This window comes from Sceloporus occidentalis, unplaced genomic scaffold (assembly GCF_023333645.1).
Source record: "Sceloporus occidentalis isolate IW3139 unplaced genomic scaffold, rSceOcc1.0.p SCAF_3, whole genome shotgun sequence".
In the NCBI taxonomy this organism is placed as follows: domain Eukaryota; kingdom Metazoa; phylum Chordata; class Lepidosauria; order Squamata; family Phrynosomatidae; genus Sceloporus; species Sceloporus occidentalis.
This window is the reverse complement of record NW_028316983.1, coordinates 103863084-103888580: the sequence shown is the minus strand read 5'-3', so window position 1 is coordinate 103888580 and position 25497 is coordinate 103863084. Positions and strand designations below refer to the sequence as shown.

General features: G+C 39.3%; 1 protein-coding gene across 3 annotated transcripts in view; it reads left to right on the top strand.

The window, feature by feature from the left end:
- Positions 1-21054, top strand: part of ARHGAP29 (Rho GTPase activating protein 29) — an 82309-nt gene extending 61255 nt beyond the window's left edge. For 2 of the 3 annotated variants that reach the window (XM_089515706.1, XM_089515707.1), the window contains exons 13-25: positions 1237-1427; positions 2689-2715; positions 5603-5766; positions 6838-6966; positions 7093-7191; positions 8881-9044; positions 10093-10281; positions 10374-10511; positions 12768-13000; positions 13248-13560; positions 13660-13768; positions 13998-14105; positions 18937-21054. In XM_089515706.1, coding sequence (XP_089371832.1) covers positions 1237-1427; positions 2689-2715; positions 5603-5766; positions 6838-6966; positions 7093-7191; positions 8881-9044; positions 10093-10281; positions 10374-10511; positions 12768-13000; positions 13248-13560; positions 13660-13768; positions 13998-14105; positions 18937-19826 — 2754 coding nt within the window. In that variant the 3' untranslated portion in view covers positions 19827-21054. The remainder of the gene's footprint in view (positions 1-1236; positions 1428-2688; positions 2716-5602; positions 5767-6837; positions 6967-7092; positions 7192-8880; positions 9045-10092; positions 10282-10373; positions 10512-12767; positions 13001-13247; positions 13561-13659; positions 13769-13997; positions 14106-18936) is intronic. The other variant, XM_089515709.1, reaches the window with a different exon arrangement.
- The last annotated feature ends 4443 nt before the right edge of the window (positions 21055-25497 follow it).

Here is a 25497-nt window from a genome sequence, read left to right as displayed (position 1 = left end):
TAGTTGCTGCAGGAACGAGGCACCCTCTGGGAAGGAGCTCTGTTTCGCCCAGTTAGGGCGCCACAAGCGGCCTGACGCGGCATGAGTATGTCATGCCCACGCTGTGCTGTTTGGATGCAGCACGGCCGTCACGTCAAAATGGCGGCGCCCATCTTTATAGGGCGCTGCCATTTTGACGTACGGAATACATTACTTACGTGCTAAAAGGCCCTTCTGGAGAGGGCCTAAAAATGGTTTCCCATCACATTAGTTAAATGCAGAAATACTGTCCTTGTGCACTCCCTCCTCTCCTGTCCTGCACCTGTTTGGAGATCAGAAGCTTTTTTGTTACTTCAAGTAAGCCAGAGTTCTCTGTGACATCTGAAGTCTTCAAGTGGAAAGCCATTTCTTTTCCTTTTGTCTGAACCAGGCTACTGAAAGCTTGAAACAGCATTCATAACATGATAGAAAAAGTTTCTTATTGCTGCTCTTAACAGTGGTATACCAGCTCTTTTTACGCAAAAATGTATTGAGTTAATATAGTCAGATAACTTTTGTTTGGCATATTTGGATTGTAGTGTGGTTTTTCTGCATGTACACATAATCTTTTTTTTTAAGTGATCAGTGCATTAACAATTGAAATTAAATAAGCAAGCCAAATGCAACTGAGATTTTTAGCATTATTTAAATGTTTTTAAATAGGTTTTATGAATTGATTGATAATAGCATGTAGTATATTAAGTATATGTGAGTTCAAGTGTGTTATCCTTAGCATTCTAATCTTGTGTTTAAAAGTTATGATCTCTAAATCCTTTTCTTCCTACTCTGATTCCAAGCATTAGACATGCTTTTTGGCTAGTAATGAACAAAGAGTTCTACATAGTCATATGTTGGTTTGAAGAATCAGTAGCTAGTATGGAAGGCATGATGCATCGGCTTATACATGATATTCATGCTTTAGTGAAGAACCTTTAGTATGATGCATGTTATCCATGGAGATGTTCTTTAATCAAAAGGTGAATGTTCAAAATTATTCTTCTTGCTTGGGACAGACTGCCATCTTTGAAAATAGTAATATGGCCAATGGTAAAAAGATAATCTTTATTTTCTAAAAATCCCAGGGTATTTGACCTGTGAAACCTCTTCAAGCTAAGAAATCCAAAACTACTCAGTGACAGAATGAAAATTTTAATACTGCAAAGTATTTTATGTATCAAATGTTTTTGAAATTTCTTAATTCAATTTTCTTCCACACAGGCAACAGTTAACCTGTTTCAGATGCAGCATGCCCAAGTTGTATCTCTACCAGTTAACTGTCAGTCCCTCTGTGAGAGTGCCAAGCTGTATGATCCAGGACAAAAATTCTCCGAGTTTGTGAAGAATTTGCCAAAAGATGATGCTCCCATTGAATCTGGTTCCTTTGAAACTCAGAGTTCTCAGGCTGGAGGGTGAGAGTTCAGATACCATCTTTGCTTTTTTGGCAGTAAACATGAACAAAATGGTAGAGGAATGTAGATAGCAGAAAAGAAAGAAAAGAAAGAAAAAAGAAGAAACTTGTAATTTCAATCAGTCAGTCATTGTTGAACTTCTGATAGGATGTCCACTTGATGGTGGGAAAATGAATGGAAATGGGGCCTAAAGACAGGTGAACTTTCATAGTGAAGAGCCAAGTTACATGATACTGGATTTTTTTATTACCAAAAAAATGTGGGCAAGTTATCTTTGGCTCCACAAGGTCACATCTAGAATGAGCTGGTTGTTCAGCCAATAGCTGTAGTGATTGTTGCTTATCACAGTACCTATGTTTTCTTTTGAACATTTGTATAAATATCTCATGTCAGGAAATCACTTGAGGACAGAAGATTTTCTTTTCTTTTTATATTACTCTGCAAAATTCTTCGCATTTGGGGGCTAATTTTGAACAGTACAGACAAATTTGCAGGCAAAGTGTTGCTCTGTATTTTAGATCAATATACCAACTTAAATATTTCTTGCTTGTGCAGCTCCTGGTGATATGCCCTACTCCGTTGCACATTTTTCTTTCTCAATTTTCCATGCTCCCTGTGAAATGCCTGGTGAATATTTGTCTTGGAGCTGTCTGTGTTGCTTTCTTAGGCTCCTCTTTGTTTCACTACTTTGTTCCTAAGATCCTGTCCCTGAACAGAACCAATCACTGCCAGATGCTTTTCTGTGAGAGGCAGGCAAGTAGGCTAGAAACTGCCAAGTGGCTTTTGGGTAAGGTGCAGATCCAGTCACTGCCAAAACATCAAACACTATCGGTACCACAAAATGGTGGAACCAATACAGGGTAGGATCAGCATACTAGGAGAATCCTGAGGACTGTACCAAAGCAGAAGGACATAATGTTAATTGAATGTTTCAGAATGGCAAAAGACTGTAGTGTATATGAGTATAACAAAAGAAAGATGTTAGCTAGGCAAACGTCTGATCACCAGAATGAGTGGCTTAGCTGTCACTCATCATTTATTTCCAAATATTGTACTCACACAAAACGATCTGAATAGACAGAGAGGAATAGGATAATATTGTTGGTGTCACAATAGGCTGATTATGAAGAAGCCTTCTGTTGTATGTTTCCTATAGAGTAGAGACTTGTAGTGGTTGTCTTTTATGTGAAAGGTTAGAAATGACTAGTTCCAGGTTTATTAATCACTGTTTTCTCTAAACTCCCTAACATTACACCTCCAGATTGGCAGAATGGCTCAGCAGGAGGAGGTAGGCTAAGCAATGCAATTGGAACTTTCCCGAAATCATTTTCTTTCCACAGTGCTAAGGGGCAAGTAGGACATGGAACAAAATATTGTAGTGTGCAGTATTCATGTTCAAGATGTTCCATTCAATTCCCCACTCACCCATTTTCAGACCTTCCCTCCTCTGACAGTATCTGTGCTCCGGGATTGTGATCCTTTCTCTCTGTTTCTTTGTCATGTTGAGTATTGAGATCACTTTTAGAATACATTGTAATGGTGCTGCAAGTAGTTTTTACTTTTTTTTGAGAGAACAATGCAGGCTTTCAGATTTTAAGACTTATCTAGAATTAGAAGGAATTTTAAAACAATAACTATTTATTTATTTCATTTGTATGCCACCTTTCTCCTAGAGTAGGATCCAAGGCCGTTGCCAGACAAACCCAAGGGCACCCCCAGACAGTGTCAATTAAAAAAGCCTTCACAATAATGGTTTAAAAACAATGAAAATCACCACATAAAACAGTATAAAATCATTTCAAAGACATACAGAAGTTTAAAAATATAAATAAAACATCCCAATAAGAAGCTCCCCTGCTTACACATTAAAAGTCTGCTTAAACAAAACACTCTTTGCCTGCCGGCAACAGGAATGCAGACAGACTGCAGTCACTGAGAAATATCTCTCTTACATCCTCACCAAGTGAGCCTATGATTCTGGCAAGACCAAGAGAAAGATCTTAAAACTCTGGTACGTTTGTTTGGAAAGGTACAGATTTTGATATACTGTAGTCTAGACCTGAGCTGTATATATGGCTGCACCACCATTGAGTACTATAAGACTTGAGCATCCATGGATTTTGGTATCCGTGGAGGGGTCCAGAACAGATCCCCACAGATACTGAGGGCCCACTGTAAAGCAATATGACAAACACTTGAACACAGTATTTGTGTAAACATACACATACATTATCAAATATATTTGATGGTAAAATGACCGAGAACTTAGTATTGTTACAGATTTATAATAGCAAGAATCAACAACTGCACATTTTGTTTATTTATTCATTAAATGTATAACTTGCCTTTCCACTAAAAAGTTTTGAAGATGTTTAATAGTAATGCACAAAGATGCACCTTGCCTGGCTTCTGTTCCCAGAGAGTGACAGAACCTGGAAAGAGCGAATGAGAAGGCAGTGACAGAGGAGACAGAAATACTTTCCCCAAGACTCTTAAAGCCTAGTCAGGCCATGTGGAATATAGTGATCATTCAGCTAGCCTGGTCCCAAATTATGCTTTTAACTTTTACATAAACATATCTTTCTATCAGTTAGTTAGTCTAATACTTGATGGTACTACTACTAATCCTCTCAAATGTATTCATAAAATTACTGAAACGTTTATTTGCATACATTTTATTTTATAGCAGGATGGAAATCCTGTGGTTCAAGGGCGATATGCAGTCTCTTGGGGTGTCTAATGCAGCTCTTGGCATCCTCAGAGAACCCCCAATAGTCTGTCAGAAAAGCAGCTAAAAGTGATAAGGCATTATTATTATTACTAACTTTATTTATAAAGCGCCGTAAATATACACAGCGCTGTACAAAACCAAGTAAAATCAAGAATATAAAAGCCTGCCTATCGTGTACAATCTAAAAGTTAAAGCAACAAATTAAAAACATCATATAAAACAAGTTAAAACAGCAATATCCACTATTGAGTCAAGCATCTGAACAACCAGCCATCCAAAATGGCAGTCATGATGGGGTGTTGCACCCTTTCAGAGCTCTGTGGGAGTCCACAACGGTACAGTGTGACCATTTGGGCCCTGGAACATGCCCACTGTTGCTTTGCCGCATTGTCATTATTGGTACTTTTGGCACTGGCTAAAAGTTATTTTGTTCTTTGTTTTGAAAGCTTCGAAGAAAATGAAAATTTTCACAAAATGCTTCCTATAAAACTTGAGCCAATAGTAACTCAGAAATTCAATGTTAATGTTTTGATATTCTTGTCTGTAAACTTCCTTCCTTTCATAAATCTGGCTTTAGCTCCATCTTTCTCCATTTCCAGAGATCATTGTCTTTAATTATGTAGCTTAATTAATTCATCTGAATGAGCACCCCAGAAAATTTCCAGTTCTTCACTTAGTCTCCTTTTTTAGGTCATTCTTCAATTGGTTTCATGATATGTTAATGTGTTGGTTATCCAAATTGTTGAGATTACTAAATAGTTGCTTCTGTGCTGAAGGATAGAGAAACGATGATAAAGAATAGATCACACTGTCAAATACAGCTGAAGACTAAGTATGTCTTCAGGATGCTATGTAATTTTTCAGATGCAGAACATTAGAGATCGCATTTGACAACCAAAGTACAAAACCTTCATGCGATGTTTATACTTAGAACACTAATTTAACACATAACAAATTGTTGTGCCCATGGCTAAATCTTTTAAGCACCAATGACATTTGGCAACAAAATTCTGGAATTAATATCTTTATTAGAAAGAACTGGGTGCTCGGAACAAATAAATGTGATATCTTCTTCCTTTATCAGGCAATCACAAACAGTCTATTTCATCAGCACTGTGATTGCCTTAATACTCTACAACAAAGCCAAAAAGCAGTATCAACTTCATAACAGAAACATTCATGCAGATGCACCCCACTGGATCTCTGATGTGTCTGACCTTGTAGCCTAGGTTTATAATAAATGGCCTAGTCCTAAGTTGCTTTTTAGAAGTAAGCCACTGAATTCAGTGTGACTTACTGGTAAGTGTGTTTATATTTATGATTATCAACTTACCCTTTAAGCATTTAAAGCCTTAAAGGAGAACTGCATAGTATAATGTATTTTTTTTAATGGAGAGCATTGCTAGTTCACACTTTCAAATAACTGCCTTGTCCCTTCGTTCAGGGTTTTCACTAAACGATCAAACAATATCCATACATCACAAGGAAACTTATCTCAATGCTCAGGAGATTTTCCTACTCAGTCCTTAGAAGACATTACAAGCCCAACCTGTCAGCGCTCTCAAAAGATTGGAGAAAAACGGTCTTCAAGCAGCACAGATGTCTCTGGTAATATTTCAGATCTGCATGGCTAAGTAGTCATTGTTAATAGGTTACTGCAGTAACCCAGTGTTCAGTTCTATCATGTAATATGAAGCAGTGCTCAAATGTATTATGTAATATATAAATCTTATCTTAGGAAGCATCTCCATTGAGATTTCCTGCATTGGCAGGGGGTTGGACTGGATGGCCCTTGTGGCCTTTTCCAATGCTATGATTCGATGATTCTCTATACTGTAGAAATAATGCAGTTTGACATCACTTTAAGTGCTGTAGCTCCATCCTGTGGAATCCTGGGATTTGTAATTTACAAGGTCTTTAGCCATCCCTGACAGAGTGTTGGTACCTCACAAAAGTACAAGTCACAGGACTGTATACAATGGAGCCATAGCAATGAAAGTGGTGTCAAACTGCATTGTTTCTGCAGTGTAGCTGCACTCTTAGACTCTTCACATTTTAATTGCAATGTTTTTCAGCTTTAGCATTAATAGCTATCTCAGTAAACCAGCAAAATGTGATGAGAAGATAGATAATACAGTTGGCCGTTTATGTCCACAGGCTTTCCATTGGCGGATTGCAGCATCCGGGGATGGCCCCACCCCATTCTCCCCAGTGGTGGCACGTGCATGCAGCCACACTAGTGTGCATCCATTAAAAACAGCAGGACTTCAGGTCACATGATTTTTGGCATCCGTGCCGGGGGGGGGGGGGGTACGAAGAGTCAACTGTATTGTTTAGCTGCAAATAAATGAGTCAGAAGTCAAGTAGCAAATGAAAGAGTATTGTTGAAATTTTTGCATTTTGATAGTCATGCATTATTAGTCATGATGGCTGTATTTTGAGTGTCCTAGTTCAGCAGCAGTGCCTCTGACTATCACTTGATGGGGAGCACATCAGGATGAGTGGCTCACACAAACACAAAGGGATGTGTGTAGTTGTTGCATACACTCCAGTAACAAAAGGTGTTTCAAATTTTAATAAAAAAGTGTGCCAAAGCCAAGAAATATTCGTAGGAATCAACTTTATACCTGAAGAGGATCCTGAAGTCATGGAATTTATAGCCTTTCATTATTTTTTAAGCCGTGCGAGGGCCACCGCCATTCAGATCCTGGTCAGTTGGTAACCAAAGTGGAGGAATGTGCAGCGATTCGGAAAGTGCTGGAGGAAGCAGTGAATCACGATCTGTAGATTCTCCATCTGCAAGTCCAGGTATTGAAAATTTAACCTCCAAGCACTAAATTATAAGAGTATTGAATGATGCTTGCATCAGAAGTCATTGAATAGGTAGAATTTTTTTAAAAAAAGAAAAACTAAAGCATCTTGTCTGTTTGGTAGGTGACTTTAAAAGAAGGCTTCCCCGAACACCATCTACTGGTACCATGTCATCTGCAGATGATCTTGATGAGAGAGAACCACCGTCACCTTCAGATTGTGGTACTTGATACCTTAGAGTAAACTTATCATTTGTTACAAGTAGACCTATGTAGTACTAGTCAAATAAAAGAGCCTTCTTGAGGGTTGTCGGAAAAATCAGTGCAGATGAGATGACTGGAATGTATTCCTTTGATCAAAGAAGTAAATTATATTAAACTGGCAGAATGCATAAAATTTATTGGTCAAAATTCTCTTCTGCAGTTGAGAAAAAATGGGGAAAAAATAGGTGCAGCTGTTCAGCTTTTATGTTAATGCATCTGCTAAACACCTGTTTGATACCAGAGCAGGAAAAAGTAAGCAGCTTCTCTTTTGGCTTGGGTGCTTTGTTGGCAGAAGACATCAAAGCTCACAATATAATACTTGACCATGTAGAAATGTGTGACTTGGCTAAAGGTTAACTTTTCCAAAAGGAGAATTACAAAACTGTGAACTGTTCCAAACACTTATTAAATGATACAATTATTCCCTAGCTGAAGCCTGCAATCTTCCACATGCTTGCTTAGGATTATAGCCTCATGTCCAAGCCTTTCTCCAGAGTAAAGTCGAAGGCTTTCATGGCCAGCATCTATAGTTTTTTGTGGGTTTTTCGGGCTATGTGGCCATGTTCTAGCAGAGTTTCTTTCTGACGTTTCGCCAGCATCTGTGGCTGGCATCTTCAGAAAAACCCACAAAAAACCTTTCTCCAGAGCATGTGAATGACAGGCCCGTTACAGATGGGCACTAAAGTACGTGCGGAGCGCGTACTAGGGTTAGGGAGGTGCGGTGCTTCCGCACCCCCCTAACCCTAGTGCGCGCACAAAATGGCGGTGGCCGTTCCGCACGGCCGCCGCCATGAGGACGTAACGACCGCGCCGCCTCTATATGGGGCGGTGCGGACGTGACGTCCTTGCTCCGTGCCAGGGCGTCTAGTGCGCCCTTTCCGCGGAGCAGGAAGGAGCTCCGTTTTGGAGCTCCTTCCTGGTTTGGTCCGCTGGGCGCAGCCTTCAGATGGCTGCGCCCAGCGGACCAAAGGAGAAAGGGGCCAAGCAGCCCCTTTCTCCTTCTTCCCGCCGCTGCAGGGTGTCCTTGGGGCTTGAAGCCCCAGGGACACCCCTTTTCAGGCTGCGGGGAAGCAGTGTTTTGCCACTTCCCCACAGCCTGAAAAGCGGCGGATCGGGACCTCAGCAGCTGCCGGTCTAACCACTGAGGCCCCGATACACCGGGGAAAGGGGCGGGTGCAGGCCGCCCCAAATGGGCGGTCTGTAACCCGCCGAAATTTGCAAAATACATTTGGAGATAGGACAGCATGAAATAGCAAAGGGATTATATCACAGTTTACCTCAACTGTATATTTACCCTCAACTCAGGATAACCTTACTACATCTTAATTAAGTACATTCTAGTACATAACGGTTTATGCCATACTACCTTTTAGTCCTGAAGTTCCAAGAAGATACTTCTTTTTCTCTGAATAGGTAGCTAACCTCTTAGATAATCTTTCCAAAAAGGTATATATTCTTAAATAAAATCAGAAGCTAGCTTGATTTGACTGAGGAAATTATACGTTTTATTATTGACAGAGATATCTTGATGCCACTTTATGGAACAAATAACCAGATATTTTAATGCATAATGAAGAACCAATTTTCATGCTAATACTTTTTTCTCATAATACAGTGAATAGCTAATAGAATAACTTTGTCTTCCAAGGTTTAAATGATTTAGCATCTGAAATTGCCAGTTCACCTGGACCTTTTCGAAACACTCTTCTGTCTAAGGCAGCACAAACACACAAATTGAGGAAGCTGAGAGCTCCATCTAAATGCAGAGAATGTGATAGTTTGGTGGTATTCCATGGAGCAGAATGTGAAGAGGTAAGGAATGCAAATATTTCTTTGCTTCCATGTAAAGTTTTGTGGGTGGTTTCTGTTGCTTCCATAAAGTCATATGTAAAACAGGTTGTAGTATGACATGATTTAATTGTGCTGTGGATTGCACAGGGCTTGCAACTACATGTGGGACACCCTAATCCTAGGCATGATATAATGTCTATGAGGACCAACAGTGACAGGATGTCCCTATATACCATATGAGATACCTTACAAGGCTGCTATATTAGTTTTATATGACCACTGACGAAGACGCTCCAGTTGAAACGCGTTTGGTCTTTGCTTTGTATTTCTTAACTGTAATGGGCATACTGTGTTATCCCTTTTAATTTGGTCTCTGTTGTGCACTCCCCAACTGAATGGACATACTATGTTATCTCTTTTAATTCCATTCTGAGAGGCACAAAGGAACTTGTATTTTGTGTGCTTGATACCTCCGTATGGGATCTGTGGATTAAAGACCTCTGTCACTCTGAGGGTGCTGTGAAGATGTAAAGTATGGAGGTAATCACTGTGTAATTAGGACAGAAGACAAATATCAATGTTAGGTTTATTTGTAAGCAATCTGCATGTTGCTTAGTTAACCTCTGCCTTTCTTGGCTGATTTAGGCTACCAGGACACAAGTCCGCTCCTTCCTTCCTTCCTTCCTTCCTTCCTTCCTTCCTGGTATTTTTCTATTGCCTCTTAATGCACCAGGACCCCCAAGATGATGTGTAATGAGTAACAACTTTAAATGCGTCAACAAAAACATGTAAAAATGGACTAAAACTCCTCTTGGTTTTAAAACTGTTTGGTCCCTCTCTTTGTTGCCATGATTAATGAGACTTGTGTCCTGGTCGCCCCTGCCTGGAGGGCGACTTTGTTCTATGTCATGTATGAAGTCTCTGTGGACTTAACAAATTTCAGTGACTGCCTTTTCTGTACTTTCTAGTTTAGGGCAAGGTGATCTGATCACATGAAAAGTAGATGCCTTGGCCCTGCTCTCATTTTGAAACTATTTTGAATGCTTCTTTGTTTTTGTTTTTCTTCTAGTGTTCACTTGCTTGTCACAAGAAATGTTTGGAGACGTTAGCTATTCAGTGTGGACACAAAAAGCTTCACGGAAGACTTCATCTCTTTGGAGTAGAATTTACACAGGCTGCCAAAAATACCCCTGATGGCATCCCATTCATCATAAAAAAGTGTACCTCTGAAATTGAAAGCAGAGCCCTTAATGTAAAGGTAAAGATTCAGTGAATTTCAACCACCCTATTTCTAAAATTATTTGCACTTTGCTTTTGCAATTAACTGTGTTATTTTTCCTTCTTTTTAAGGGTATCTACCGTGTGAATGGAGCCAAATCAAGAGTTGAAAAGCTCTGTCAGGCATTTGAAAATGGGAAGGACTTGGTGGAATTATCTGAACTCTATGCACACGATATAAGTAATGTCCTTAAATTATATCTTCGTCAGGTAATTATGTTTGCTTATATTGTTATTCATGCTGGCTAGCACATTGGACAGTTTAGCTGGGAGTGAATGTGTTTCTTTTCCACTGTTGTATGATAGCCAGTATTGTGACATTTGGTGAAGAACTTCATCATTGCTGTCCCATAAAAGATGGGGACGTGTCAAGTAACATTCCTAACATTCTTTACAGTATTTGTGTATAAGTCAAAAAAATTATGCTAAAAAATTGACCCAAAAAACCTGGATTGACTTATACATGGGTCAGTATGGTAATGGTGCTTTAAAATGGTGGTAGTGGCTATTTGGGGTTACCAGGCCATGGCAGTGAGAGAAGAGAGGGCCATTGCTTCTTTTACAGTCGGTAAAAAAGTAGATGTAAACTCTTGCTTTATACCTCTCGCTCCCCTTTTCTATGCTGTGGCTGGAAGTGCCAAAGAGCCTCTGCTGTGGTGGAGAGAGGGGAGGTCAGAGTTTCTTTAAAGATTGGCTCTTCTGGGACAGATTCTTCATTACTACCCCACCCTCAATTGTTTGTGACCAGCCCACATGTCTCCACTTCTAGATGTTTCAGTAACCAATCTGGCTTCCATGTTTTGAACTAAATGACGTTTGTACTAAGGTATAGCGGTAGCCCAGTGTACCGTGCATTGCAGAGGTCCAGCCTTGAGGTTACCAGCACATGTGCTACCATCTTAAGCTAAAGATATATAATTAAGATATTCTTGGCCACTATGGGAAAATATTGTCTTAAATTGTACTTGCTGGGTCACTAAAGCTAACCTTTAAAGTAGGGCTAAAGCTCTGACTAGCTGTGGATTTTGGAAAGATTATTTAACATGCTTGAGATGGTAAGGCAAAGTTATTTCCACCACCCAAGAAGCACACTAATCCTTAAGAAAATGTTCTTTGTGAGGCAACTTGGACTTTTAAAAACACTTGCCTCTTGTCTAGGGATACTGTTTGCTTGTGATCTTGTATCGGTCACATGTAAAATAGTCTGACAAGGGTATTTTTCACTCCAGAAATATCCACGGGATCAGCCTTGATACACTGGTTTAGATTTAGGAGGAGGTATCCTCAAAATCAGTGTTATTTCCAAACCTATTTATTGAGACAGAGGACCACTTAAAGAATAACTGGACCCTTCCCCCAAATCCTGACCTTTTGGAGATGGAGTTAATAGATCCAAAACAATACCAGAATCTTGGGGCAGAAAGTTTAATTGCAGCAGTGCTGCAAATGGACAGAAAGAAGTGGTATTTGGATTGCCTTCCTCTCTTTCCTTGTCTTTGCACATTCTTTAACAATGCAATAGTTCTGGTAAAGTAAAAGGATGGAGCCAAACTTAGCAAACCAGAAAAAATACACACACACACACACACACACACACACACACACACACACTGCTTTAAAACACATTATGCACACTCTGGTTATTGTTTTTAGGTAAAACTGACAATGAAGATAATTGTTTTACGTTTCCATAAATGTGTACTATAGTTTGCATTTTACATTTTATCTTACATGCATAGTTCACATTTTAATAAAATAATTTATTTTCATTTTGTTTATCATTACAATTTCACTTTGCTCTTTTCCAAGAGTTTGAGTGAGTTAGGTTAAACTGAGAGAAGCTGAAAGACCTAAAGCAGTGGTTCCCAACCTTCCTAATGCTACGACCCTTTAATACAGTTCCTCATGTTGTGGTGACCCAAAACCATGAAATTATTTTCGTTGCTACTTCATAACTGTAATTAAATAGGTGTTTTCCACTGGTCTTAGGTGATCCCCATGAAAGGGTCATTCGACCCCCAAAGGGGTCCCGACCCACAGGTTGGGAACCACTGACCTAAAGGGAGTTCAGTGTGATTCTACATGGGCAAGGTCAGGTTTTGAGGCTCACTTCTCTATTTTTGTGATTTAAAGGATTGATAATTATGGTCTACCTATTTGAAAAGTAAATGAAATATTAAAAGCTCAAATTTAAAATTATAAACAGACTTAATCTCAACCTCTATAGGGGTCCTGTTACTTTACTATATTGATTAAAGATAGTTCTGCATGGTTTTATTAAAATCTACAACTCTAACATTTGGTTTCTTTATTTTATTAGTGCATTGCAATATGCTTTTCATGCTGAGGCTGGGTAATATCCATAAGGAGGAGCCTTGCAGAAAAGAAAAAGAACTAGAAAAGGAAGAGAGGGATGTGAATTTAGATAAAATTGCGGATTTTAAGTTTTTGATGTTCTTTTTTCAGCTCCCTGAACCTTTGATTTTGTTTCGGCTTTATAATGAATTCATTGGACTTGCAAAAGAAAGTCAGAGCATTAATGAGGAACTGGATATGAAGCAAATGAGCCCCAGATCAAAAAAAAGGCAGTCAGTGTGTATTGAACTGAACAGAATCATTCTTAAAATCAAAGATCTGCTGAAACTTCTGCCTTCACCAAACTATAACACACTCCAGTTTCTTTTAGGTCATCTGCACAGGTAAGGGAATTACAAGTCGACTTATGTATACATTCAGAAATATGCATTTAATTTTAATTTATGGGGGGAAATGTGGCAATATTTGTATGGTGTTGATGGCCTCCTACTTTTTCAGCACACTGGCATGAATTTTAACATTCTGTAGCAATTTGATTAGTATTCTGTTGTACCAAATAACACCATGTTCTGTTTGTAATGCTTTTTGAGACACTCCATAAAGTTTGATGGGTTTTGTTCTTCTGTATAGAGTTACTGAACACTCTGATGAAAATAAAATGTCTGCTAGCAATCTTGGCATTATATTTGGCCCAACTCTGATCAGACCACGCCAAACAGATGCTACGCTATCTCTCTCTTCGCTTGTGGACTATCCATACCAAGCCCGAGTAGTGGAGCTCCTCATAACCTACTATGAGAAGATCTTTGACATTTCAGTCCAGCCTCTGTTGGTTGCATCACAGTCAGAAGAAAATGCAGCTTGTGCTAAAACTATTTTATCACCAGAAGATAGAGAACTAAATCAACAAAGAAAAACACCACCCTGTGCTGCTTTGAAGGAAGTGAGTGCCTGTTGTGAGACAATAACGTCTACTGACTGCCTTGAATTTGTACTTTTATTCACCCCCCCCCTTCATTTCTAATCTTTTTATTGTTGACAGAGTGGCCAGTCAGTCCAAAGTGAGAGGAAAGAGTCAGAAAAAGATGTGTTCCTTGAAGAACCAGATGGTAGTAAAGGCACCCAAAAAAATTCAGATGCCTTAATGACAGGTTAGTTTTTGTGCACGTGTTTTTGTATATTACTAGAGATGAGCACATGAGGTGGAACTCTTATAAGTTGCCGATAGATATCAAACTCTGTTAAAGGCTTATGTACTGGCATTTCTTACAGAATTTATAAAACAGTAGTAAAATGCCACAAGGCTTGGAATTATCATATTATGCCTTCCTGCTGAGATCTAACGGCTTTTATTTTTGACTGCTTTCTATTCTTTCTCAGAATCGAATTGTGAACTTGGAACTAAACAGAGTCTTGGCAGGAGAAATTCTCCCCCTGAACCTCCTCCTGTCTTGGTTCTGGGAAATCACATTCATTCAAAAGAACCAGGTCAGTTACCTTAATTACAGGAATGCATAGCTTTGAAACTGTTGTTGTGCCAGTTTGTATGTGTTCGGTTACAAAATAGAAGGCACAATGTTTTTGCTAGACCACTTTTTGTTGGTGCATGTTCTCAAATAATTTTCTACTGATTCTTTGTTGGCAAATCCAACATTGCACAGCTGGTTAAATTTTCCCTCCCCCACCTTCACCTCTTGGTGCAACCCCAAAACTGGTTTTCTCTGTTTCTTGAGCAGGTTTTTTGGATGCATAAGGGCTGTAGTGTGCAGGAGAGATTATTCCTTTTTTGAATTTGCTAACAGAAGCAATTATTTCACTGTCTGTTTCCCATTGAGCTAAGGCCATTACATTTTTGGTCACGTAACTGCCTGGACATACATACACAATATCTATATATATTCACGGAACTTTAAAAGGGGGCATTACAAAAATCAGTAACTTTTGTACCTCAGGGAAACAGTAGTTACTTTTGTTCTGAATTGAAGTGGGCAGCTGTAATGTTTATGACTTACAGTTCCCATCTGACCTATCTATCAAAGGCGCTTTACAGAGCGCCCCAAAAGGGCACTCTGCCAGTGCCCGTGTTTGCTGCGCGAGGGAGCCACAGCGGACAAACTGCGCGGTTCCCCAGCGCAGCAAAAAGAACCTGCAAAAAGCAGGGTCTTGCAGTGCAGTTGTGGCACTGCAAGGCACCAATGGCGCACTTGCGGCGTCACAACCACACCGCGACATGCAGACGCTAAGCATCCATCACGTCAAAATGGCGGTGCCCATGTGTACAGGGCGCCGCCATTTTGATGTCCCCAGTACATACTAGGGGTGAGGCCTGATTGGACGCTACATCCTCAGCCAACCCCTAGTACGTATTGGGGCGGAGCAAACACCCGTCTGTAACGGGCCATAGAGTGTGGTGAGTTTTTATGGGAACTGTAGTTTAAAAGTATCTGCAGGCCCAAAATTGCCTTCCTCTGTTCTATATACACATATCTGCTATTAACTCGTAACAGTTCAACCTGAAAACATACAGAGGTCTAAAGCAACAGAAGTATATCTTATACCAATTTTATTTTCATTATACTAAATATCTCCAGAATAATAAAATCCGCCCTGTGCTCTCAGGTCCTCTGGGAGGAATTTACTTCAGCCTATAAAGACCAGATTGACTGCAACCTCCCAGAAGACCTTTTCTGCAACCGCTCCCAGCCTGTGGAATGGCCTGCTGGACGAGATCCGTCAAATCACCAGTCTAGATAGCTTCAAGAAAGCTGTTAAGACAGATCTCTTCCGGCAGGCCTTCCCAGAATAAATTACTCAGCCATGTAGCGACCCTCCACATATATCTGATGACTCTGTCTACTGTTATTGTTTTAATTGTTCATGTAATTTTAACCCTAAACTGTTTAATTCTTTTTTAAAGAGGGGATATTTTGTATATATGGTGTATTCTTTTAACATTCTAAGCCGCTTTGATTGTTTTTACAAAAAGCAGGGTAGACATAAGTTTTATTTATTTATTTATTAATATAAATAATTCTGTGCATGAACAAGGATACTTTTTTTTCCCAAAATGTTGCTTGAAAAAAATGATGATGGAAAAGGACAAAGAGGATTCCAATGTAGTTGCTTCAGGCAGTGCATATTTTTACAGCTGCTCTCCAGAGATATTTGTGTTCTTTTCTTAGCCTTTTCCTTTGTCTGTAAAAGGCTTCCTCCTGCCTTCCTTTCCCAGAATTGATTCTTCCCAGGCTGATTTATTGTAGTTATTCGGTGGTTATTCGTCATCGTGATGAAGTGGCTAGGCATGCCCAGAGTCCTTAACAGACTATGGTCTTGTTTTGATTGATATCTAAGATGCTGTAGATGGCTACTTCCCTATGGCTATTATAGTGTTAAATTGGAAATAATAATAATAATAATAATAATAATAATAATAATAATGTTTATTTATATACCGCTTTTCCAAATTAGATCAAAGCGGTGTACAACAAGAAGTACAATACAAAGTCAAAATAAAACATAACAGGCCTCTCTCCCCCTCAAGATGGTGGTTGGAAGGAGGGCTTTTTCTTCTTTCAGGCAGGCAGTTGGAGCTTGCCTGCCTCTCTCTCCCCAAGATGGTGGCTGAAGGGAGGGCTTTTTCTTCTTTCAGGCAGGCAGTTGGAGCTTGCCTGCCTCTCTCTCCCCAAGATGGTGGCAATAAGGGTACAAGTTCAATCCACTGCAGGGATGGGATGCTACAATCACCATCTGAACTCACTGTATGGCTTCTGCAGCTTCTTGGTCTGCCTTTGAAACAATGACAGTTAACAGGGTGATTAACAAATAATAATAATAATAATAATAATAATAATAATAATAATAATTTTATTTATACCCCGCCTTTCCATAAATATGATCAAGGTGGCTTACAAAAGATTAAAAATATCACAGTTCAGAGTTAAAACATCCCTACAAAGGAACAGGAATCAATACAATTACATATATCAGGGGCAGGAGATGGGAAGGTCGAATTACAATAGTCCGAGGTCATAAACAAAGGGGCAGAGAAAAAGAATAATTATCTAAGGTGGCAAAGCTAGCCGAAATAAATACGTTTTTAAATTATTTTTAAAAGAAACTAACGACGCGGAGGAGCGGAGCTCTACAGGGAGCCTGTTCCAAAGGGAGGGGGCGACGATGGCAAAAGCCCTCTGTGAGGTCCTCACAAAATGTGACTTAGGGACCTCTAACAGTTCTGAGTGTGCGGGGCAGATTGTATGGGGAGAGGCGGTCCTCCAAGTACCCTGGGCCCAAGCCATTTAGGGCTTTATAGGTCAATACCAACACCTTGTATTGAGCTCGGAAGCGAATAGGCAGCCAGTGGAGGTCTTTCAAGGTAGGTGTTATATGGTCCGACCTGGAGCTACCAGCGACCAATCTTGCTGCCATGTTCTGCACCAATTGCAGCTTCCGGGTTTGGTACAAGGGTTGCCCCATGTAGAGCGCGTTGCAGAAATCCAATTGAGAGGTTACAAAAGCATGTACAACAGTTTCAAGGTCCCTACGGTTCAGGTAGGGATGCAGCTGGCGTATCAGCCGGAGCTGATGACAAGCACTCCTGACCGTCGCATCCACCTGAGATGTCAGCTGGAGCGACGAGTCAAGGAGTACTCCCACGCTACGCACCGAGTCCTGAACGGGGTCACGCTCCCCTTGAAGGACTCGGTGCGTAGCTTGGGATGAGATGTCAGCTGGAGCAACGAGTCGAGGAGTACTCCCAAGCTACGCACCGAGTCCTTCAAGGGGAGTGTGACCCCGTTCAGGACCGGGTGACAGATCTCACCACCTGGAACCGGGGAACCTATCACCAGCACTTCCGTTTTCCCTGGATTCACACTGAGTTTGTTCTCCCTCATCCAGCCCATTACCGACTCCAAGCAGGCATCTAGAGGAGAGATGCCTTCCTTAGTTAATGTACGTTAATTAATGGAACCAAGTAAATAGAATGAGATTTCAGAATAGGAAACACTTGAGCGAGGAATCTTTGAAGCTTTAACTTATGTGACTACCATCAGCCAGCAAAATGCGGTTGCTAAGAAGGGACATCCAAAAGTGATGTGCAGAATAATAGTTTAAGAACAAGTATCTGGGGAACTCTTTCTGCATGGAGCATATGCCGTATTTGCTCATAGTGGCCTAGACTAAGTAGTTCATTCGAATTAGAGTAGACCCATTGAATCAATGAGAACTTGGTAAATCAACACTGAAGTATGTTCCACTGATTCAGTGGATCTACAGCAGCTAGTATGTTTACTTTAAAGTATTGGATTGGGTCCAGGTGTTGTATAGGATTCTTCCCTCTTTTCGTTTCACCTGCCACCACAGCTATAACTGTCTGTGAAGTTGGTTTATTTATTTCATTTCATGGATTTCACAAGGGTTACCTCCCTTGACATATTTAGGAAGAGGTTAAAAACCTTCCTCTTCCAACAGGCTTTTCCCCAGTCGTTGTAATATCTGCTCTCTCCCCGTCGTATTGTTGCACCAGCACTTTAAGCTAGCTATTGTTATGGTTTTAATCTGTAAGTTTTTACCTTGTTTTTAATTGTTAATTATATTGCTCTGGTTTTATGTGGTTACTGTTTGTAAAATTGTACATTTGTTGTACTTTTGTGTAACCCGCTTTGATCTGCCAAGGAAAAGCGGGCTATAAATAAACAGTTTGTTTGTTTGTTTATTTATTTATTTATTTATTTATTTATATGCTGCCTATCTCCCCATAGGAACCCAAAGCAGTTCACACACACAAAAAAACATTTAAAATCTCAGTAAAATTCAAAACAATTAAAAACTACACACAATATAAAGTCATATACAAATATTCCAAGGTTGGTGGAGGTTTGTTGTTATTTTTGCACACAGTCTGGAATGGAAGATTAACACTTCAAAAGATCGTTGCATTTGATAGTTATTATGCCAAAACTAGACATTATATAATCCAGAAACAGTAAATCAATAAGGAAGCTCAATACTTTTAGCATCTCTCTAATGAAAGTGAAATAGCTCTGGTATGCTATGGCATGTACAAGAGTAGAATTAGACTCTCAAGGGGCCTGGTGAAAGGTGAGGTTCAATTTACATTTAATGCTTGTGGTATTGCTGTTGCATGAAATGGGAGTAATCTTGCAGTAGCCATTATTGTAAGTGAAGCAAGTCTGCTTGTTCTAACTTGCTTCCTTTAGCAGCTATGTAGTGATTAGATTGTTTTCTAGCTAATGTTATCAAAATGCTTTCTGGTAGCAAAACTGACAGTAAAACCCAACCTGTTTTCCTTTTCTAGGGAATACTGTGGGACCAGTTTTAGATCAAGACAATGAGCCATCTCTCCCTCAAACTGAAGATGGTGTTAAAGTCAATCAATTCATGAGACCTAATCGCCAAATAACCAAAGTTCAATTACGTTCTCAAAGGACAAAGCCAGTTGTTCGTCCTGTGAGTTTACCTCTAGGTCAAATGCTCCCTCCTTGTGTTTTGAATGAGAGAAACTCACGAAATGCAGGTCTAAATGCAGAAAAACTTGGGCGAAGTCCTGTTATTGAAGAAGTTTCTGAGGCACAATCCCTTCCAGCTGTTAATGTTGCCTCTAGGCTTTCTTGTTATGACACACAGACTCTGAAAAAATCGTGGGATAAGCAGTATAAACAGTATGATATGACTGCAAGGACAGCAATGATTGTAACTAATATACCCCAGGAAAACCGTGCACAGGAGTCTGTAAGCACATGCGCCTTACCTACCCCTAACAGTCTTGCTAACAATTCAGTAAATGCCATACTTCCTAATAAGCCATATACGGTACCTATCAGGGCTGCCAGGACATCAACAGAAGGACATTCCCCAGATGGCAATCCCCTTGCTGCTTTCAGAACACCAAGAACTTTGCAACCACCACCAGGAACATTTTACAAACCACCCTCCAACAGTAAGGCCAGACCAAATGATGACAGTTCTTCACTCAAACCTTGTGCAGCAGATATCAAAGATGAGAGTCCAAAGCTAGTGGTGAACCCTGGGCTTGCCCAAGGCTCCCCAGGCTCCCCTAGCCAGCATATAAAGCAACTGAAAGCCAATTCTGAAACCATTTCCCCTACAGACTTGAAACCCACTTACCAGAGATTAAGGCCAAAGCGGATGCAAGAACTGGAACACAGGGAAGCTCACTTTGTATAGAGCAGCAAAAATTTTCTGGAACTGCTACAGAAATGTTCATGGAGGATTTTTTTTTAAATTATTTTTTTGGTAGAGGATTTCACTTTTGTGCCATATTGGAATTATTTTTATATGTATACCTGTACAGACTTTTTAAAATACGAGATGTAAAAAAAAAAAAGCTGTGAAGAATAATGAAGTTAATTTTTTTAATTCAATAGATTTTTTTCCCTCAAGAGTATTTATGTATTTCAAATATAGAAGCAGCTAGTGGCAGGTGCACTAAAAAACATTATAACCTAATTCCATGTGTGGAAATGAACCCTTGCTTGTGAAAGCCAAGTTATCATGTTTGAGTAAAGCAATGAGAGGAGCCACTATTTCAGAATAAATGATTTTTTAAAGACTGCAGGGTATGAAATACAGCTACTTAATTTAAGAATAAACCAAAGCTTGAAGCATTGCTCTAAGTGTCTGTACTCAGTTTTTCCCTGTACTCTGTGCAATGAAATGCTTCGGAACTGATTTGCGTTCTGGTCAGTAAGGCCTTTGTATATTATTTTTGTGTGTGTCTGTGTCCATATGTGTTTACACAGTATGTTTTATATACTGGTCTGTTCATTTTTTGACAATTTATTTTGAAAGCTACTTGTACAGAAAAGATGCATTATTGGGCTTTACTATAAACAAATTTAAAAAGTGTTTCTTATTGATTTATCAAGTGGTTTAAATACACAAAAACTGGTTGATCCTGTTACCCACTAGTGAAAGTGATACATTCATTCCTACTTATTAATGAGTTAGGATTTTCTGTTTGCTGGAGATAATTCCTTTTATTCCTTGGTGTAGATGAAGAAAATAGATCTGAAGCATGGACAATTAGGTTTTTTTAAAAATACCTGCAAAGCCTTCATTTAGTAAGTGCATCAAATGGTTTTTCACTTTGTATGAACTTGCTTTTATAAATATGCTGTTTGCTTTAAAAAAAATATACAGTAACATTAACATTTCACTGACTTCATGTATTCTATAATGCCCTTCATCTTATTCAAAATAGAATGCTAATGTGTTAATATAGTATACCATGTATGAATACACATGTGTGCTTCCTGAAAATTATTTTGTACAGAAGCGTTTGTTTTTGTTGCACATTAAAATATTAACAATTGTTGAAATGTTAAAGAACATGAGAGGATGGTGGAAAAAACTTTATTTTTTGAATGCATATCCTTTCAAATAATTATTTCAGAATGAGGACAGAGACTGTCAGTGTTATACAGTGTGGCTATAAAGTCTAGCTTATACTGCAGGAATAGTGAAAATTCTCAACTTTTCTGTACTGTGCTGGTATTTGCAGGTAATATGTGGATACGTTGACACAAATAGAAGGCCAGTTATCTTCCGATTGTGGCCCAGTGTGTTTCAGCAGCATCCCAATCCAACATTGGTCTTGTAATTGCTGGCACTATGCTTAAGGACATAGCTGCAGTTGTGGAAGGTAGCACCTTGTTTTGCAAATGTGTGACATTTTGTGTCAAGCACAAAAAGATACTAGAAGTCACAGAGAGGTTTTATTGGTTTTGCCAACTGTCAATTGAATTTACTTCAACTTTGTGGATTATTAATATGTTGCCAGTCCATTCAAGATAGATATGATTTCATAAGAAAAGACCAGTCCATTCAAGATAGATATGATTTTATTAGAAAAGGTATATTGGGTATATTGTCCCCTAATCTGCCCTTCATTAGTTCAGATTAGTTGCTTAGAAGGATCTTGCTACCAGGTACCATTTATATTTATTTCTTGTGGATGTTTTTATCCTTTTTTTGGGACATGAGCCCCAAGTCACTCACAATAAAAACATAAAAATGCAACATGCTCAACAGTTAATACAAAAAGTAGAAAGCAATAAAACAGTTGACAAAGGGAATAAAACTAGCATTTAAACTTAAAGGAAAACAGCAGCAAAAAGGCAACAGTCTGAAACTTCCATATCACAACTTGACTTGATACCTGAAAGAAAATACTAACAAATGAACATACTTGGGAAAGATGTTCCATCATTTGGATTTCACCGTTGGATGATCTCTCCTGTTGCTGTCTGCTCACCCACTGTCCAAATTTGGCAGAACCTAGAGAAGGACTATTAAAGAAGATCTCAGCTGATGGGACAGTTCCATCGAAACTTTTAGACACTTTATAAAGGCATATCGGTTTACAACTCAGGCTAAACTATAGTGTGGGTAATTGCAGCTACATAATGTTCTATCAAAAGTGGGTATATCCTGGTACAATAATCCAAGCAGAGGAAAGGCACAATGAATCACTGAAACTACTTGCACATCTAGTAACTGATGAATATAAAAACACCTCCAAGCCATGCATTTGTCTTTTCAGATGGTTTCTGCCCACACTGCATTGAATGTTGTTTTCCTGGTTTGATAGATCATTAAGAAACATTTCTGTCCTCTGTGAACTGAGCTTATTATCTACCACTGTCCATCGCTGATCCCAAGCATTGGTTAAAAGAATCCATGGCTGTTCTTGCAACTAATCAAAAGGAAAAAGAATTGATAACCTACTGAAATACCTTACAGGTGACACTCAGACAGTGTAATCAGTGTCTATTTTGTGTTGATAACATTGAAAATCATATGAAACAGAATTAGTCCTTGTTGGGTTCCATAGGATGGGTGCCAGGTTATCAGACTATACAATCGCAGTTCCGCCTTTCAGAATCTGCTTGCCATGGAGAAGCAGAAATGCCCCCAAATAGTGCTTTTAATGAATGTGTTCTAGAAAGGCAGCTTAGTTTTGACATTGTATTGAAAGACACTTGGAATTTACAATCAGGTTTAGGAGAAAGTAGGGATGCACTCCCCACTCATTCCTCTGGTATTAGCATCCACTCAAAATATATTTTTGAATGTTAATCAAAGGTACAGTATTTTTGTCCTGGTCCAGAAAAAAAGTATCATCTAGTATTGGATGAGCACCCATATGATTGCCCCTCCCCTGAGGAAAGAATAGCAGGAAGAGTGAGTAGGTGTCAGGTGAATAATGAAAGGTCTAATCGGATTCTCTTAAGAGTGTTCATCTCATACCAGAGGACAGACTCGGGCATCTTCCATCATCATTGATAGTCTTCTCCATTTGCTGTCCACTTCCCCTATTCCAAGACAAGCCATCTTTTCCCTGGAGATAGGAAGAGTTAAGTGGAGAAAGACAGAGTGGACACAGAATCAAGATGGCTTACCTGTCTTAACTATTGTCACCATAATTTAAGAAAGTTACTTAGTCAAGCACCTAATATACAGTTCATCTCTAGTATTATCCAGGGAATATCATCTGCTTGAGCATCTTTCCAAATGTGCACACATTGATAAAGGTTTTGGTGAATTTGGTGTAATTTGTCAAAGGCTAGAATGTTAGTAGCTTTGCTATTTCACCGCTCTGCTGTCACATCAACTTGTATGGCTGTAAGTAGCTTTTGACTTACGGTGACTCTAAGATGAACCTGTCACACAGTTTTCTTGACAGGATTACAGGGTGAAAATAGAGAGAACACTCAGCCAATGTTAATTACACATAAGGAATAACTGTTACGAAATTTTATTTCATAAATATTATTTCCCAACTAGGGATCAGTCGCAGTGTAAGGCAACCCCACATTTTGCTAGGTAAAGAACTGTAATTAATTATGTTGTAAAAATATTGCCACCCGTTAACATTTAAATGTGCTATAAATAAAATCCAACAGGTATCCTGCATCTTAAAAATTAAAGCTGCTGGACTGCCTACTTTTCATTGAATGGCAAGAAGAAAGAGAAGGCAAGGAAATAAATGTATCCTGTTTATTATTATTATTATTATTATTATTATTATTATTATTAGACTGCAATAAAATGAAAGAAGCATACATTGTAGGAAACACACAAGAAGCATGTTTTAGAGCTCTATTAATGAGTTGCACAAAACATATAAAATCCTAAGATGGGAAAACAAATGCCTCTACCTTCTCTTTACCATCCCTGCTTGCCTCATCTTTCTCACACTCTCACCCTCAACTATTCTTGCAGTCCTTAGTGCAAAAGATTGTGGGTAAGATGGCCTTGGGCACTGCCTGTATCATGATAAAGCTTTACAATAAGTCACCAGGTGGTCACTTTCTCCATGGATGAGCATTTGTTGTAGTAGAACAACACAATGGGTTCTTTGGAGCTCTTGTCCTGATAACTCATTTGAAGAAGTTCCCAGAGACAGATTTCAGCAGACAGATGGCCCTAACAGCAATATACGGGGGGGGGGGGTTGCCTATGTTTGTAAGATGTGGAGATTGCCCTACCCTTTGGGAGAGCCAGCTCTGATAGTCCAACCTGTGTTGGACTGTGTGTGGTAGAAAGCAAATTCTGATAACTGGAAAATTCATTGTGTCATTATGACTGTCCATCAGTACATGATGGTATGAGCCGCTGACAGCAAATAATGCAAACGAATCAATAATAACCATTACTAAATATTTAGGGAATTGAGGCCAGATCAGAAGTTCATTCTTTTCACCTGTCTAGTAGTCCAGACAATAAACTACAGTCTGCATTTGTAGATGAGGATAGTTTCCACAAATATGATTAAAAGAACAGAACATTCTTCAATGCAATATATAGAGATCCTCTTTTTGCTTGCTTTTCAAGTCCTTTATATATCTTTTCCGCTCCCTCTACCAGCACTGGGGTTCAGGGTTGACTTCACAACTTCATGGCCCCTATTGTAACACGACTCCAGATTGTTTGAGCCACTTTGCTGAAGTCTAGACAGCACTCAACAAAGCTGAGATGTTTTCATAATTGACAAACCATTTGCATGTCGCCACAAGGCCACTAACAACACAGGAATATGGGCTCCAGTTTGTGTTCTTTTCCTGTGTGCACCACTGCTGGCACAATAAGCCATGTCTGTCAGATTTGCATGGTAATTACATTCTATGTACTTACAGTGAACTCTCCAAGAGCTTCTGTGGTTTTGGCAGAATACTGGCTTCCATAACTTCCTGACCTAATTAATTGTGACAACTGTTTGTTTGTGTTTTGCTGGGGTTTATAGAGCTCCGGAAGCCATAGCCCTGAATAATTTTTGTTTCCAGCACATTAGTTTAGGCCTGTGTCACAAAATGTGATGGGACAACTTTTTCCAAGGTACTATGTCATATTTGCTTTTAAAGCAGTGGTGCTTAAACCCTGGAAAACAGAGTTGTCCCACCTCAAGCCGGGGATTAAAGCAATCTCCTTACAACTGAGCTGCATTATTTTGTAACTGCTCACTGCTCCTGAGATGCATTTCTCTGCAGTCATGCTGGACTTTCTTTCAAAACTGCTTTCATTTCACACAGCCATGCTATCTCTTTGATGGAGATCTTATCATAAATGAGGTAAGCTAAAGTTGTTTCCAATCTTATTATTAACTGATGTGACCTTTGCTCTTTTAAAAAATTGCCCCATAGTCCAGGAATTTTGTAATTTCTGTAAATGCCACATTGGATCTTCCTGGAAATTAAATTCTAAGGTACTGCAAGCATTTCTGTAATCTGGTGGTGAAATAGAAGATGCCTTTATGTTAGCAAGTAAACTCACATTATTTTAAGATATTAACACTCAACAAACATTTAAGCATTGACTTTGGTGTGGTGGCCAGCAA